Source organism: Fundulus heteroclitus, chromosome 16 (genome assembly GCF_011125445.2).
Source record: "Fundulus heteroclitus isolate FHET01 chromosome 16, MU-UCD_Fhet_4.1, whole genome shotgun sequence".
Classification (NCBI taxonomy): Eukaryota; Metazoa; Chordata; class Actinopteri; order Cyprinodontiformes; family Fundulidae; genus Fundulus; species Fundulus heteroclitus.
This window is the reverse complement of record NC_046376.1, coordinates 11,963,199-11,981,160: the sequence shown is the minus strand read 5'-3', so window position 1 is coordinate 11,981,160 and position 17,962 is coordinate 11,963,199. Positions and strand designations below refer to the sequence as shown.

The 17,962-nt window shown below is 40.6% G+C and overlaps 1 protein-coding gene across 1 annotated transcript; it reads left to right on the top strand.

Moving 5' to 3' along the window:
• Positions 1–6,822: 6,822 nt before the first annotated feature.
• Positions 6,823–8,420, top strand: LOC105932711 (titin-cap (telethonin)). The gene is made up of 2 exons (XM_012871965.3): positions 6,823–7,087; positions 7,174–8,420. The coding sequence occupies exons 1-2, from the start codon at positions 6,939–6,941 to the stop codon at positions 7,562–7,564; spliced, it is 540 nt and encodes a 179-aa protein (XP_012727419.2). The 5' UTR covers positions 6,823–6,938; the 3' UTR covers positions 7,565–8,420.
• Positions 8,421–17,962: the final 9,542 nt, after the last annotated feature.

Sequence of the window (17,962 nt, the reverse complement as noted above, 5' to 3'; positions counted from 1 at the left end):
CGGGCCGCAGCTCGTTTCCTCACGCCCACTTTCTGTCTCCTTGTCGGCGACGGCTCATTTAAATGTCACTTCGCGGGAGCCGTGGCGGCGTTGTTACACAACACAACGCTCTCCCTCGCTGAGCCCAGACTGCTGTGGCTGCAGGGGCGAAAGATCGTTGGGGGGGGGGGGGGAAGTTTGATGGCTGTGACAGACTTTACTTTGTGTTTTTTTTTTTTTTTTTTTTTTTTGCTCACCTTTACTAAGACTCCCTGCCACTTGTTTCATTAGCACAGGATGACTCATACAAGAGAGACAAAGGCCATCCGTCGTCCTGCAGATTTAGCTTTAGGCCGTACACAAAAATAAAAAAAGGCACAAATTAAAAGACTGTCTTTTTACCACCCATAGACGTTTTCAGCTTTTTCTGCTTTAGGTTGACTCACGACATCATCCGACCCAAGAGTTTGCCGACAAACTATTTAAATTATAGCACATGGCTATACGTGCATATCTTTGTTTATTAGGTGCATTTGTGGAAATGTCTGTAAAATTTACCAGTGGAGTTTAATTTTTTTCCTGTTAAGTTCAGACAAATATTGCAGCTATCATGGAATGAAAGTATATCATGTATATCACGACACAAGTAAAGTACATTTCATAAGAACCTCAGAATAAAGAGTCTTGATACTCATTTTTAAATCTTAACTTCAACAGCCCTGAAGTCAGATTGTCAAGAACGGAGAAACTTTAAAGATATTGTTTGAGCTCTCTGATACTTAACAATTTATGTTAAACCTGTAAGATCTCTGGAACCTGGACAAGTTTTTGGATTTCTGAGCCAAATGCCATACAAACAATAGTGTGCATACTGGTGTAATCCTCAAAATGTTTAAAATCTGACCTTCCTGCACACATATTGCTCTCTGACCACTTTGGTCAAGGACCTTCATGATGACCTTAGACTGAGCAGAAATCCTCTTTTATCATATAGTTGTGTCACATGCTCGTCAAACTGGTCGAGCGGCCATGGAACAGGGACCCACACGACAGTCCGAAAAAACAACAATATGACATCTGTGGAAGCTTCTTCTTCTTCTTTTTATTTTGTGTAGCCAGCAGTGTAACCAACAGAACCACGAACACCCAACCAACAATGAACAACAAACAGCTTAAATACCAATTAACCTAAATTGGGAGAAACTATTATTAGGGTTACATTAAATGAAAATAGAAAATACATTACTATTTACATTAGACAAAGAACAAAAAAAAAAGTACATTTGCAAACTAATAATTTAACTTTATTGATCTCACAATGGATAAATTTACTTCTGCATCTTAACCCATCCCCTTGGGGAGCAGTGGGCTGCCACTGTTCAGTGCCTGGGGAGCAATCGGGGGTTAAGGGTCGTGCTCAGGGACCCAGAATGTCAGCTTTTGGGAGTTAAACTAACCACTAAGCCACCACTCCCCCCACTAATACAAACTGAAGATATCTTAAACCCATTCCAATGATGACTTAAAAATCTATAGCAACACAAAAATTCTGGCCAGTATCACCCCTCTTAATCTGCCTCTTAGTTTGAGCCATAGTGCAGTCTGCACACCTGAGTGTGTCACGCCACTGCAGGTGAAACCACGCCCAGAAAAACAAACAATTTCCAACCAAACAAAACAAACAAAAAGGAAAAACAGTTGATGTGCTGTTTAACCGTTTATCATTAATACATCTCTAAAACAACAATGTTCAACTTAACATGTAAATTTGGCTCATTGTTACAAGTTGATAGTCATAAGATTGCTAAAAAAAAAAAAAAAAGTGTCCAAACACAATGTATATGAATTGTTTTGATGCATGTCAGCTCATGCTTTTTAAGGTTTCTGTGATTTTGGAACGTTCATACTATTAAACTGAAGGCACATGAAGTGTGCCTTCAGTTTAATAGTTTAATGTTGAGAACCTTGAGTTTGAGGATTCTGCCTCTAGGTAGTATTATTTGTCTAACCAATTCTGTCGCTTTGAAAATGTGCCTGGTGACATCGCAATGGGCATGCCCAGAACCACCGGTCCATTAACCCAGTCCTCATAAGCCTCCTGTCCTCCTGGGTTATTCCTACTCTAAGTTATGGACAAAAATTACTACTAATTGCTACTAATTTATGTCTGTTAATGTTTTGTTACTTGTTTTTCCAAACTTGCAAATTATTTATTCTACGTGTGACAAAGTCCCACATAATCCCTCAGTGTCAATACTGTGATTCTGAAATCCACAGTATTTCTTTATGTACGGAATAAAGGCATGCTGATGATGACTGTTTATCCATAATGCTGATTTCTTTAATCAATTCGAGACAAATAAGGGCTTATAAGAAAAAAAATGTTTTTGAATGAGACAAATCATTTTAAATGTGTGTACATAATGAAGTAGTGTTTTAATTGCTGCAATTAATTATATATTTATATTTATGGGGTCCTTTCCCTCACTGGTGTTTCAAGAAGAAAGGTTTTTGTTCTTTAAAGAGAAACATGATGAGGATAATTTTTTACAGTAAAAATCAGAACCTAGTTGGGGAAAAGGTTTTCTGGGCACATGTTCTCATTCTACAGCATGTTTGTTACAAAAAAAAATAAAGAAAAAGAAATATGGTGGTGGTATCATGGTTTGGGCCCGACAATAATTAAGAAAAATAATACTGCCTTGTGAACAAGTGATGGCAGGATAGAGTCGGCGATGAACAACAGGGGCTTCTCCGGAGGAGAACAAGGAGATGAGGTGGAAGACATGACAGCTGATGAACTGCTAACGCTGATTTTAACCTACTGGTAGAATCACAGGAATGTGTTCATTATGGGAATAATGAAATTTTTAATACAGTGGTATTGAAAAATGATCTCAATCTCAATCTCTTAAATATATATTTAGAATCGGAATAATTTGGGAAGAGCTCAGAGCAGAGCCGCTTCTCTTCTCCGTCTAAAAGACTAAATGTCATCTTTATTTATGGAGCACTTTCAACAAGAGAAGCTCCATCAAAGTGCTGCAAAGAAATTACTAGACATAACTACAAGTAATGATACTTTATAAAGAAATGAAACCTGAATGGGAGAAATTGATTGGATCAAATAAAAACGGAGGAAAGCTAATTAATGAAAATGAAATAAAAAAAAGTGAAAGTGTGTATTTTGGGGCATCGTCACTATGATAGAGTGGAAATTTAATGAAGAAAACAGAGAAATGACAAAAATACATGTAAACTAGGAGCCGGTAAGAAAGCAACAGGACTACGGTACAGATCCATGGAGTGACGAGGAACAACGGAGAGGAAGAAACAGAAACATGGATCCTTAAACACAACGAGGAAATAATCAGCTACATGGCAAACAGGCGAGGACAATCAATGAAACCCTAATCACCCGGGGGAGGAATCAAAGGCAGTCAAGGCAGGAAGGCAGAAAACAGAATTGAACTAGACACAAAACACAAACCACAGAGGATCGTGACACAAGAAAATCTTTTTCTCTCTCTCTGTCTCTCTCCAGGACATTAGAGAAAAAAAAAAGCTGTTTGGAAATAGGCCTGAATCCTGGACTACATGTGGACAGGATCCAAATTTCCTTTTTTCATGTATGTCATCTGACCATCGTCTGAATAAGACGTCCCCATGGAAGCTCATGGAAAACATTTTGGGCACGTCAAACAGAGAGAAACAGGGGGAAAGCAAGAAGCTTCTGGAAGGATCCCATTGTTATTTTCAGAAGGAACTGAACAGTCTTGCTAAAGAGAGGGCTGTGGGGTTTTCACTACCGCTGCCTACATGACCCGACCTCAGATAAGTGGACGAAAATAAACCTAGACATGAGAAGAAGACTCGTGCCATTGTCTCTGAACTAAATTCAATGGGAAAAATGGGACAGCAACCCTAAACACAAAAACACTTTCTCTATGGAAGAAGGAAAAAAATAACTTAAAGAAGCCACCTTGGAATCGTGTTAGCTTTCAGAATTTTGTATTATTAACAAAAAATAAGACCCAAGATAGTGGAATTTGGTTTTAACACGTAAACAGAGTTCGGTAGCAATCCCATTTCCTCTCCTTTCCTGAGAAATAGCAGCACAGACCCCTGCGATGAGCTTTCAACAGAATGCCATGTTTTAGTGCTGTTTTAGATAAAAATCAAACAGCGGCGCTAACATTGTTTATCTGTGTTAGTCACTTGTGGTTGCCCTTTACTCGGGTTATTTTTAAAAGGTGGTGACAAAGGGTCGCCAGGTTTTGGGGCAATAGATCAGCACTTTGAAGCAGCAAAGAAGAGGGGCAGTTTAAAGGGGGCTAAGGGGTCAGGGGTCACGAGGGGTTGAGTAACAGCTGCGGAGTGTAACTCTTTAAAATTCACCTACAGATGAAAGCTGTCCTGGTAGTTTTCCACAACACTTTGCTGTGCAAGCGAGAGATGTATTTAGGTTCAAAATACCATTGGAAAGCTGAGATTGTTGTGATTTGACTGGTAAAACATTTTACAGGATGAATGATATGCTGATAAAAAAAAAAAAGATAAAACAGTGTAAGTAGTTTTTCAAGAGCCAGCTGCACATTCGCACTGTGCATTTGAGCCAAATTCTGTTCCAAGTAAAACCAGAAGAAAAAATATAAATATTATGATTATAAGAATTTTTCAGGAATGTAGCAGATTAAAAAAGGCATTTTATATGTATAGAAAAGTTATGTGTAAGACAATATGAATAGTGCAAGTATGTGTAGCTGCAGGATGTATTGCAATGAAAGGGACATGCGCAAACTGTGTTTTCTTTCATTTGTACGCTGAAGTGAGGATTTCACATTTCCAAGTCAACAAAATCACAAGGAATTCCTCCTGAGGTCAGAATTGCTTTAAAAATTGGAAATCCCTTATCAACCCCAGCTTCAAAGTCCTATATAGCTGCTGCTGTGAGTAAAAAACTAACATAACATTGGTAGCAAACAGTCTAAATGGTTTCACTGTGCATTATCTATTAGTGAAGACCATTTCTTCAGAGTTTGAATAAATAAATGTATGCAGCTAAATACACATTTGTTTTGCCTTTTTATTGCTCTTTGCAGTTACAGTTAGCCTGATTTCCTGACCAAAACAACTAGCAAGCCGTGTTTCAAGACGTGTAACTGCACGCTGCTCCCCGCTGCTCCCCAGGGGGATGGATCAAAACCAGAACAAATTTAATTGTAATGTATGTTGCAATGACAGTAAAGATGATGATTAGGAGAAGAATAAAATCTATCAACCCTTTGAAAACTGCTCACAGTGTTTCTCTAGGTGTGTCCTAGAAGTCTCAACTCCAGCTTATTCCATCTGACCATCAAGAATCTAGTCGTGGAAACTCACCAACATCCAGGAGTCACATATATTTCCTGTGTCTCAATGTGTGGCGCACACCAATCAACAGTTACCTGAAAGATTTAGTCACAGAAACTGCTGCATGGTTACACGTAAAAATAGAAAAGCCAAGGCCCGGTTTGTGTGCTTCTGACATCTAAACTTTTTAAATGACAATTGTCAAATGAATGATGGAGGTACTTGCTTCCTTTCAATCTTAAATTGGTGAAAGTCTACTAATCTTTTGGGTCACATTGAAGCGCCTAAAGGTTCTCGTCACCGCGGTAAAGGATGCAACACTAACATGGAACAACCTTGATTAGAGGCTTAGCAGGGACCCGAAATGTCAAACATGTTGTGGGGCTCTTATGACTGAAAATAAGACCCCAGGGGATGCCCCGGGTCTGCTTGTCTCCTGCATCTTAATGGTGTGGATTTTATTTTTGCACACAGGATTTCATTTCACTAGAAGTTCCAAAGAGAAAGGTGAAATACGTATATATATGAAAAAAAGTTAAAGGAACTTGGACCAAACTGCTACATCAGCTGTTGAAACTATTGCAGAGGAGATTGAATTTACACAAATTGAAAAACCTAAAGTTGAACTTGAAGCCCAGGGTGAAAGTTATTGCTCGCGGATTGATGGGCCAGACCCTCTACCGCCACGCCGGGTCGTGCTGGATGTTGTGTCTGTGATAGGCGATATCTGCGGCGGGGGTGATCTCAGAGCTACATGTGGGTGAATGAGTCAGAGACGGGGGACTGGTAGTAACATCACACCAGCGGATAACTGTCAGAGGTGAGTCTGTGTAGATTTTGTGAAGATGTGCGTGTGTGTATTTCCCCGTCTGTAACCCGAGTACATAACGGCTTAGGTGGCTCTCTGTCACCGTGGTAATGAATCACAGTATGGGGGGGGGGGGGGGGTCTTACGCTGACATCTAACGAGGTGGCCAGGGGATTATGTTGATATGCAGCCCAGTTGTTGTATAAGATCTTTATGAACTGTATTATGAGGGCAAATCAGCAGGATATGCCTGAAACTTTTCTTTTATGACAGTTTATGTCAGTTATTGGGGGGAAATAACATGAAGCAACATATTTTCAGCCCTCGGGTCTGAAAGACCCTTTAAAGAAGGGCCGTGTCACTGTTTCTGTTTCCAAAGACTGAACCTGTTGTCTGTCTACAAGTTTATTTAACCCCTGTTCATACTTTCCCCGCTGCGGTCATAGCTGGTGTGGAAAGATTTTGGGCCAGGAGATTTAAAAAGTGATTGAATCCACAATCTGTCAATCGAGGGGGGGATTTTCCGTCCAATTACCCCAAACTCCTCCCAGGTTTGGCCTCTAGCTCTCCGGGAATGAGACACGGTGGACTTGGTGTCAGATGTCAGTACGCACTGCAAAACAGACTGACAACATGAATCGGAAATAGCAACAGAGCGCGTATAAAAGCAGCGGACCGACCTGAGCCCGGGCAGACGCATCCTGAAGGGCGAAGAGACGCATCCTGCTGAACCATCCCAGGCTTTTAAAGAACTCGGAGGAGGTAATAAACCCTCTATAATCTCAGCATAGCAGAGAAGATGCCTTTCTGTAGCGTGCTGGAAAAGAAAAACGGAGTGGTGACGGGGGGCGAGCTGACCTGCAGCGTTCGGGAGGAGGACAAGGCAAAAAGGGAGAGCTACAGCGCCGACTGGCACAGTATTAATCTCAAGACCCAACCTCAGGAGAGGTAAGACCCACCAGGCAGCCCAGAGCCACTAAAGGTAAACGCTTCTCCTTGAGTTCCCAACTTATGCTTTCCACTGACATCTACAGGCAGACCCTGAAGATGAACGACGACTCCCGCAGAGAGACCATGTCCCGGCAGTGGCAGTGTCGCTCTCTGATTCAGACCTGCCCTTCGGGGGTCTTCAGGGTGGGCACCGTGGAAAGAGGGGTGAGGGAGCACCAGCTGCTGCCGAAGCGAAACACCCTCCCCCTGCCCATCTTCACCCCTGCAGAGTTGGGCATCAGGCTGGGGCGCGGGGCCCCACACACGGAGGAGGACCTGCAGCCCTTCCCGACGCCAGACGGAGTCTGTCCCAGCAAGAGGAGCGTGGACGAGATCACCAGGGACCTCCCGCCGGTCAAGCCGACTCTCATGGAGTTTGCCAAAGCACCCAAAGCGCTGGGTCGCTCTATGTCCCAGGAAGCCCAAAGAGGCTGAGCGAAAACAGGCAACAAACAAAAAAAAGAAGGGGGAGGGGATGTTAGGGAGAGGCAGATGGGATGACCCGATGGGGTCAGAGCAGAACATGTTGGAAAGGATCATACCAGGATGTACATAGGTAGACCCAAGACTAGCGACGTCTAGAAAGTAGAACCTTAGCACTACCAATGTCACATTTTATCAATGAGTTGTTCACTGGGGTTACACGTTTATGTGAAGGTATTTGCGTCGTGACAGAGAAGCAGGTGTTGTCCGCCGCACCATGGGCTGGTCAGCGGTGGCAAGCGGTGCGCACCCTAGACGCTGATATTCAGTGGGACGTTTGCACTACGCGCTTTTGTTTTGAAAAGTGCAAATTCGGTAAATGACTAACGGGTTAGGCCCGTTTTAGCCGACGAAAGACAGAAAAGCGAATATCCTTGAAAGAAGGAGTGACGTCTGATGGAAAGAGGAAGGGTGAGAGGTGAGAGGAGGGAGGGAAACATGTCATGGAGAGTTGGTTGCCCTCCAGGAATCCAGAAGATTGTGCCAGCCTTTTAATCTGAGGGGGGGAGAAGGGAATGTTCTGGCATGGCGGCACACCGATGGTGGACACATGAGTGTGTTCATGTCTGTTTGTCCTTATACCTGATATGCCTTCATAGTTGAGCAGCTCATTCGAATTGTTCGTAGATGATCAATCACAGTTTGCTGTGAGTAAGTTTGGACACTGGAATGAATTACTGAGTTTGTGTATTTCTTTTTTTTTTTCTTTTTTTTCTTAGAGCTTTTATTACTTTTTAATATGGAAAGATTTAAAGTTTGATGTTTCTCTGTATGCACAGAAATAAATAAAACATGAAATACTTGTGTACCTGATGTGTGTCTTTGCCCCGACAATTTTAATCAGGACCAACAGCCATAATAAACTGATAAAATACAAACAAAGACAATAACATAATCAGTCACATATGCTTAGAAAACACCTCTGTTGAAACTTCTTAACACATCCATTCATCCAATCCTTTGTCTACACCTGCTTATCCATGGAGGGTCATGGGGCGGGTGCCTATCCCCAGCGGTCATTGGGTGAGAGGCGGGGTCCACCCTGGTCAACATAGAGACTTGCAGGACGGACAACCATGCACACACTCACTCCTAAGGGCGATTTAAAGAGACCAATTGACCTAACAGTCCTGCTTTTGCACTGTTAGGGTAGCTGGAGTACCTGGAGAGAGCCGATGCATGCACAGGGAGAACCCAGGACCTGCAAGGCAACAGTGCTGCTGGCTGTGCAGCACGGTTTCTACGTATACTGTATAAATATAAAGGCGAGGCCGGCTTGCTCACACAGTTTAATAGCACTGGTGACAAATTTTCCATGAGAAAACATAACATTGACTTTCTTGTCCTTAATCCACTTTGTAACTAATTTCTTGGTATCCTTATGGTTGTCATAAATTCGGAAGACTCATTTGCCCCCGAGCCTTAAGTGCTGCTCCTAGATTTTCACATCGTTTTCTTTCCTCGTGATTGCATCTCTATTTTGTGAAGCGCAGCAGTCCCTCTCCAAGTGCCGTTGTGGATTCGCCATAGAAGCCTGCAAACTTTAACATGATCATCGAGGGTTTTCCAAATTCAACTGCATTGGTAATCTTGCAATCATTTCTTACCTTGAAGGGAAAAAAATAAAAAAAAAATATCTAAAAAGAATTCCCCATGCACTGCTGTTGTCAAATAGAAATCATTTTGGTAATCATAACTGACCGAAAAAGGAAAGGTTTATGTTTAACATAAATGCATGTATTAATCATTAAGGTGTTAAAAAGACTCAATGGCTACCAACCAGAATTTAAGCATACAGTTTATTGCAAATAATTAAAGATGTGTCATCAAATCTGATGTATTAAAAGAAATGGAGCAGACTGAAAATAGAACAACTTCTCTAAGCATGGACCATTTAAAGTAAAATAATCACGCAAAAGTTGTAACTGTCCAAAGGAACCGAACCAACTCAATTCCTGCTGTGATTCCTGGAGGTACAACAAAGTTTTTGCAACCTCTGGTTAGCTAATAGCTAATTGAGTCGACTGGTCCTGAATATTCACCTTTTAATCTGCTGGAAAGAAGTCTATGGACAGAAAAAGCCAATTGGTTTTAATTTTAACATTTTGCAGCAGCTAATGATGTAATGATGGCAGATATATTGATGTCTCAAAACTGAGGAAACTTTGCAAAAGACAATTTCATATGACATTCTTGGATATCTATGAGAGTTTTCAAATCCAATTTATTTATAGAGCACATTTAAAAACACAAGTTTACCCAAAGTATTATTATTATTATTATTTACCCAAGATAAAAGCATGAATTTCCAGTTCCTATCAAAAGACACCAATGCTATCATGATATTGATGACCTGACAGAGAGTAAAAAAACAAACAAACAAATATACAAAGAACATAGAAATAAACTGGGAAACCAAATAAAGAAACCTGTATTCATGTTTTGGGGTTTTCTCCTGTTTCTCACACTCAGCCACCTTCCATTGCAGCTCTTTCAGTTCACCTATGTATGCTCGTTATCCCTCATGTCACTCACCTGGTTTCCCTATTATTTAAGCTCCTGTTGCTCCTCGTTTCTTTGCTGGATTGTTGTCCTGCTTCTGTTTACGCCTCGCCCGCCCGCCCAAGTTTGTGTGTCTGCCCTCACTCTGTGCCTCGTGCTCTATGCAGTTTTCTCTTAGTTTTTCTAGCTGGATGAAATATTTCTATTCATCCAGCTGCCTGCCTGCCTGCCTGTTTGCACTTTGGTCCAGCTACAGCCTCTTGGATCATGAATTGCATTTTCAAAAACCAAAGTTTTTTTTTTTTTTTTTTTCCAATTTCAAGGGACACCGAGGTTTCAAAGAGTTGTGGCTTCAAAACTGCAAAACAAATTCACTCATTTCAATTTCTAAGGTTTTAAACCCTGTTCAGAGAAGGAAAGCTACTGAGTGACCAACTGGTGTTTCCTCTGTGCATACAAAGCAGTAAAGCAGTGCTGCACCTTGTGGCTGCACACTGTTAGTCAGGTGGCTGAAATGAGGCCCTCATCCTTTTCCCTCACTTTCAAGACTGGCAAATTTGAAGGGGAAAAAAAAAACGTCTGGTTGTGAAAAACCTTGGACAGACATATTGTGAAAGCTGAGGAATCATACTCATTATTAAAGTAAAGCTGTTTAAAACTGCAAGTGGCATTTCTGCAAAGCTGTCAACCACAGGCTCTGCCCAGGCATACAGTCGTAGTAATTAAGCAGCCAATATAAGCGTGTTAGAGCTGTGTTGCTCTACAAGGAGCAGGAAGAAGATAATGTGTAACGTTTTGCACAGAAGGCACTTGACAGCTACTTCTAAATCTGACAGGTGTTTATAAGGTTTTAGCAAAAGCAGGGATAGGTTGTCAGTTTTTACAAAAGGTAGTTAGATCACGTCATGAATTTATTGTTTTAAATCGTGGTTTTAAAACGGCGATACTATGAAGCAGTGGTATTTTTGCTCAAGACTGTCCCTTCGGGGGCCTCGTACCGGCGGATTCTGAGTTTTAAAAGGTTCAAGAAAGAACGTCAACCAATGGGTGATGCACAAGCAATGGGAGAAGGTTAAACAGACGATAAAGACACCAGTTAGCTGAAGAGTTAATGGAAAAGGGGATGACTTAAAACAGGATTAGTATTCTGAACAGCTGAAGATCAAGATGAACTTGATGTGCTTCATTCCCACGGGATCTCTGCCTTACACATCAGCACTTTTATCACCAGCTGCACTTTTCTGGCCGAATTTAAAAGCCTCTTATGACCCCCAATATATTTGTGTCTTTTATCCCTTCTGACTCAAGAGCCTCATCACTCCTTTGTCACTCGGCTGTTCCTCTGCGAGGGACAATGCGTGGTGTTTTGATTTGATATTAATAGCTGGGTAAACACGGGCCTTGCCCTGGAGACAGCTGTCTCCACCCACTGGAGCTCTTAATCCTAGTGTTTTATCAGCGATTCAGACACGCTGCCTTCACTCCCTATCTTTTAAATTCACCCTCCCACTCCGCTGCCCGCTGAAACACCGCTCTTCCCACTCTGCATCGTCACCATATCATCCAGTCCTCAAACTGCAGCTGAACCCTGAAAACTATTTCCAGTGTATGGTTGGGAATGCTGGAAATACGATCAGCTGTTGTGTCACAGACAGGCTGACTTGCGAGGAGCATGGTGCTGGTTGTGTTGCCAAAGTCAGCGTGGTTTCTCCTACAAGTTAATTGTGAGTCGTAAGACACGGGTCAATCTTTGACAGTACTGATGCATGAAGTTCTAAGAGCTATCTTTAGTCTTGTTTGAAATCGTTAATCCAATCTATACAAGTGAATTATTTTGTGCATTCAGCCCCAAATTTGGTGAATATTTTTTGTTGTCCCTTAGCAGATAAATTGCATCTGTTACATTGCTTTGGCCTTTCAAGCTGATGGGAGTACATGTCACTAATCCATCTAGTCTCATTGGTTTGCTGTAGAATCAACTGTAGAATCTGCTGCTGCCCCCTACTGGGTGGTTTGGGTGTTGTAGGCTGATGTATAAAACTGCTATGAAGCTGGGAAAAAATGGTTATTTGCTTGTTAAAAGAGAACAATATTAGATAAAAGTGAATTAAACTATCTTGTCATGCTACTGGAAAGAGTTTTATAAAAATCCCCAATGAAGATATTTAGTGGGTGAAGGTTGATGTATGGTTGGTTGCACTGCGGCACATGTGTTGGACCCATCTCCCTCTCTTGTTGGACTCATGGTAAAGAAAAGAAAAAGCGTGACCGAAAACAGACTAATTTGCACGAGTAGAGACCATCTCTTGGAATTTACCCTTATCATGTGCAACATGACTTTATGATACATTTTCTTTACAGGCTAATTAGATTGATTATTAGTAACTGCATAAATGTATTTGCACTCCAGCAGGCATGGGAATGTTTTATGAACAAAAAAATAAAATAAAAATCTGAGCAGATAAAGTCTGAATGGAGTTATATACGAAAACATACACAGGTTTTTATTTATTTATTGGTGATTTTTCTTTAGTCTGATAACAGTAGAGCTATCAGTTGCTTTGGAAATTAAGCAAATATTTCTGAAGCCAAAGTTCAAAGCCTCAGATAAAGCAAGCCACACATATATATATATATATATATATATATATATATATATATATATATATATATATATAGATAGATAGATAGATAGATAGATAGATAGATAGATAGATAGATAGATATAGATATAGATATATGAAGAGAAAGAGCGACATTAAGATTAAGACCAAAAAACAAACGTTTTTAAAGTTAGCAGATGTCGCCCCTGTTGATGCATACTACTCCCCCCCACCCCCTTTTCACTTTGATATGGTCCTATTAAAACTGCAGCAGGTATACATATAAAAAAAACCCCACTGAGCTGTGGTCGCAAATATTTTCAGTGTATCGATGATTTAAAGTGGCTTTCAATTTTTCTCAGTAGGTTGTTATTCTACAAAATAAAAAATATGTTAAATAGTAAAAAGTCATATATTCAAAACGTTTCCTGAGAAGTTAAAAGCATGCAAAGTAATCTTTAGGGTCTACTAAGACTCGTACAGTGTCAAAAAAGTCCAATATCAGTCCCGTTTTTGTACAATATGAACAAAATTAATTACTGTGTTGCTGCACAACAATTTAACAATAATAGTAGTTTTACAATAATACCTGCTCTGCCTTGCTGTTAGGTAATTTCTGACACCCAAACTAGTTTCTCTTTCCCCAAACTATGATTTTTCAGAGAGCTTTCTGCTGTAGGTAAGACAGACTGCCTACAACAACTTTATCAAACCCCACTTCACAAGATCCCCAACTCCCTTTCCAAAGATTTTCTCAATGTCTTTTGCCAAGAGGAGCAGAAATATTCCAGCATAGAGAATTCACAGTATGCAACCCACTTTGGATTCATCTGATACTGATTGAGATAATTTGGTTTCTTTTGGGAGCAAATATGCAAATTCTGTCCTAACGAGCTACCTCAACATCCTGCAGACAGCAAAAATAATCAGTTACCAAAGTGCAGAGAAACAAATGGGCCTACATGCAGCAAGTAAGGCTCCTATCAAAAATAAAATCAGATGACTGCCCGTCAAAGAGTAAAGTGAACACACACGTACACAAACACGCCTATTTATTTTGATCACAACGTGAGGCTCGTCTGATTGTCTTATCCGTGTCATCAGCTTGCTATTCTGACCTCTTGCCTATGGGTAGCTCCAGGTGATTAATCCACATTGTGAGGTGCCAAGATCAATTTTCTCACCGCCCTGTCACTCAATGTTTGTTCGGCACTGACTCGCATCGCTAAATAATTTAACTTCTTTCCAGCAATATAAATGGGCTTTGTGCCTTCAGAAATAGGTCAGTCTGAGCCACTCCCCACACTCCTGGTGACATTTAAAAACTCATTTTAACCATGTAGCTAACCATGGTTATTTTAGTCACATTTGTCTTTATTCATTATGTACCTGCTAGGGAAAAAAGCAAATGATATTCCGGCATTCTGTTTGCCTTCATGAGTTCCCTAATGCTAATAAAACCGCTGTTGACATTCAGGATATGATTAGAACAGGAGGTAAATTTAAAAGCACTCGTTTTATCCTTGAGGAAAAAGGCTAAATACGTTTGTTGCTTGAGTTACCATGGCAGCTACCGTGGATGTGATATAGTTGTTAAAAGTAGAAGATATAAAGAAAAGTGATGAGAGACAGAAAAATATTGCAATTTAAAACCAAATTTGACCTGAGTCAGTAGATTACGTCTGACGCGATGAATCTATCAGGAAGAAATGGGATTTTTCCATATCCATCCCATTTTACATCTCAGGGATGAGAGAGGTGGTAAGGTGTGCATGTTGGCAAATCCTTCAGGATGCATGTATTATTTGCTGTGGAAAACTTAAAATTTTATTCAAAATTCTGCTCTTATTAACATTTAGTAAACCCCCCACCCTCGCCAACCCCAAATTTCACAGTTTTCGCGGGACGTTTTGTTCAAAGCTACCTTTTAAGTTTCAAGCAACAACCCTAACAAGAGTCTAATAAACCCCCAGTCAAACAAAACTTGTGTACGGTTGTTTTATACAGATGTCCGTGCTCCTGAGCGTTCCCATTAATAAAATATCCGAGCCCTTGCAAACATGCTGGCAGTGTGACAGGCAGGCAGGAACTGCTGTTAGTGTGAAATCCTGCGGTTAGTTTGTGCACGGTGACAGTTTGCCATTCCCCTCTTGACGGGACCACCATAGGCCCTAATTGAAGTGGCAGAGCTGGGAATCATGACGGTCGCTGGGAGATGTTGCAGGACAGTGATGGGCTACCTGAAGAGGAGCGGTCGGACGATAATGAGGCTCTCTGCCTGCAGGCGCAGAGAGAGTAAAGGTAAAAGGCAAGAAAATAAAAAAATAAATTATGAGGAGTAAATCCTCACTGCAGGAATGGAGGAATGAAAGAAGTGCCATCTACTTAAAGAAAGAAACTATTTAAAACAGAACTCTTTTTAATTGAAACCTTCATTTGCAACTATTGCAAGGACCGAGAGTTTTTTTATTTTGTCACGGGCAAGTCTGAATTTGAAAAAAAAACACCTCAAAGCACGAGGATTTCAACAAGTGTGAAACGTGGATAAACATCTTCGGTCCTCGCCATATGTGCCAGCTGCATCTAAAATTATTTACAAGCTACTCGGCGTGTAATTCTAACTCGCTTTCTGAAATGCAGGCGCTGCTTCATCAAGGTGCCAAAACAGGAGAAACAAGTCTGCGCACACATATGCGCGCACGTTCACCCACACAACAATAAACACTCCATCTGTGATCACTACACTGACCCGCAGTCCCGCTTGTTTGTTTAATTAAACTCACTTTGAGAGCCAAAAAAACTGGATGAGTTGAGTAAAAGGAAATAAAAACAGCGTCTATAAAAGAAATCAGCCCACCACGGTGTTATATAAAGCTTTGTGAGTTGCAGTGGGTGTAATTTGTTGTTCAAGACACAGGTAATAAAGAAGAATTTACGAATGTCAGGAGGGATGCGTTCAAGTTAAAAAAGAGATTCATTAGAGTTTAAACGTGCTCCAGCGTTTCCAGAGTAAATCAGGTGCCATATAGGTGTAGAAATCAAGTTAAAAAGTGATAATTTTCTGCATATTTTTGCCTTGTCGCCGCTGTAAGCACACGGCGAGGAGCACAGCAAAGTCTGGAGATGTTTGCAGGTGTTTTAATGACTCTTTTGGATTCATTCTCGCCTCCTTCAGGGCGGTGTGTTGTGTTCTTGATGTGATCTCTGCAGCATGCCAACTCCCGCTGAGTTGAAACTAGCAGTCGGAAATTTCCTCGGCTTGTTGAAAGTTTGTCTCACGGGAGTTTAATGGCTTTGCTTCCAAAAAAGAGGAAAGGCAGGAAGCACATCTACCGGCCTGTTTGGGGTGAGCAGACGCTTTTTGTTAACCGATTTTGTGCATTTAGAGCCAGTCTCATGTTAAAACCTTCAGCAATCTTTTAATTTGAAGTTCCTTTAAGAAAACACAGCCCAGAAGTACAACAGAAATCCTCAGCTCAGTCACAGATACTTACCTGCTTACTTAACTTCCTGTAGTGGCTAGTTGCGCTATAGTGCTGCCATCAGCTTGTTCATAAAATGGAAAAAGTTGATATATTTTTAAGGCTCTCTATGGCAAAAAGAAAGAATAACCCCTTTGCTTAAAGATAATCAGAAACGTTTTTCCCAATCCAGTGTGCTGGAGACAATTTCTTAGGATGGAGTTGTGAAGCCGCCGTTCTCCAGTTACAGATGGATAATAACTAGGCTATCAGCAGATGTTTTTTTTTATCCTGTATGAATGCAGGCAAAATTGGCAAGCACATTTCAATATTGCTCATCAACAATGAAAGCTGCAGAGCATTTATATACCAAAGTGGATCTCGGATAACCCAATGTGTCTTCGAGTTACTTTAATTTTTATTACTGCCCCTCTCCATGTCAGTGAATCATTTCTTTTTTTTGCTGCTGCTGCTGCTTACATATATTCTCTTAGTGTGGATTTCCACTGTCCTTCAGCCCCAGTAAACATCTCATAATTTATAATTTTTCTTGTTTTTTGCATTTATTCTATAAATCTGGACAAATTATCAATGCACGTTATTTTTTTTAAAATAATCTACTAATGTCCTCCATTGTTCAGTGCCAACATTGATTGTGATTTATTTATCTTGGTTTAAGGCAATTTTTACTTTCTTTAAGGACAAATTCACCTTATTTGCTTTCGCTGCCCTCACGTGTTCCTGGCCGGTCTTAAAAATAGCTCTTATGTACCCAAGATGTACATTTTCACAGCACAGCCAGAGGTTCGTGTCCAATAAACGGTTACAGCTTGAGAACCTCACTATGTAAAACGGCACTAATTAGCACACAGTTTAAATTCACTATACCTCTGTGCCTTCCAGCTTTCCTCACCCGTCTCAGTTCTCCCAACACCCTGTCAGGAGAAGAGGCCTGAGACGCCCCCGTCGCATCTCCAGCTCTGTAATTAAAACTCTGTAATCTGGGTGGATCGTCTCTATTTTTAAAAGCCCCCCTCTGTCAATGTGTGGGCAAAGGGACACAAAAGGAAGCATCGAGTAGGGAGGAGGAAGGGGAGGAACGGGAGGAAGATAGTAGCATCACAGTGACAGGTGATCACCAGCTCGGTGAGACAAGAAAGCTGATAAACTGTAATTTAATTGGCAGAATGTCCTAAAAATAATTTTACTGCTATTATCCAGTGTTGCACATATAACACTTTAGGTTTTTGGGGATTTTTAGATACAGGACATTGCAAAAGTTTTGAGTCTCGCCTCATTTCTTTATACTCTGTGACTCACAACCATGAAAGAGTCTGATAAATATTTCTTCAGCTTCTTTAAAAGCCTTTTAAATTATTTTTGAGTTCCCAGTCCGATAAGCATTTTCAAAGCCCTTCATGCCCCCATTTAATGCTGGAACATTGCCATTTTATTGCTTGTTACTTCAATTTCAGACCTGTAGGCAAAATCACCTTTGCTTGCCGTTTTATTTTTATTTTTAGTTAAGTACTGAATTGAACAAACTCTCATGAAAAATCTTAAATCTCAGGTATTGACGTAGGATAATTGTCTTTGTTGTCAAACAGCTGAGAAAAAAATCATATTTTGATTTGTGAAAAAAAATTAATATTTGAAAAGTTTTTGATTTTTCAGGGGGGAAAAACTGAATTCAAATCAGGAAAAAAAAGTAAAAATGTTGAAATTAAACAAATTATATGGACAGACCTTTAAACTCTGAGTGGAGCTTGTTGCAGTATGAGGTT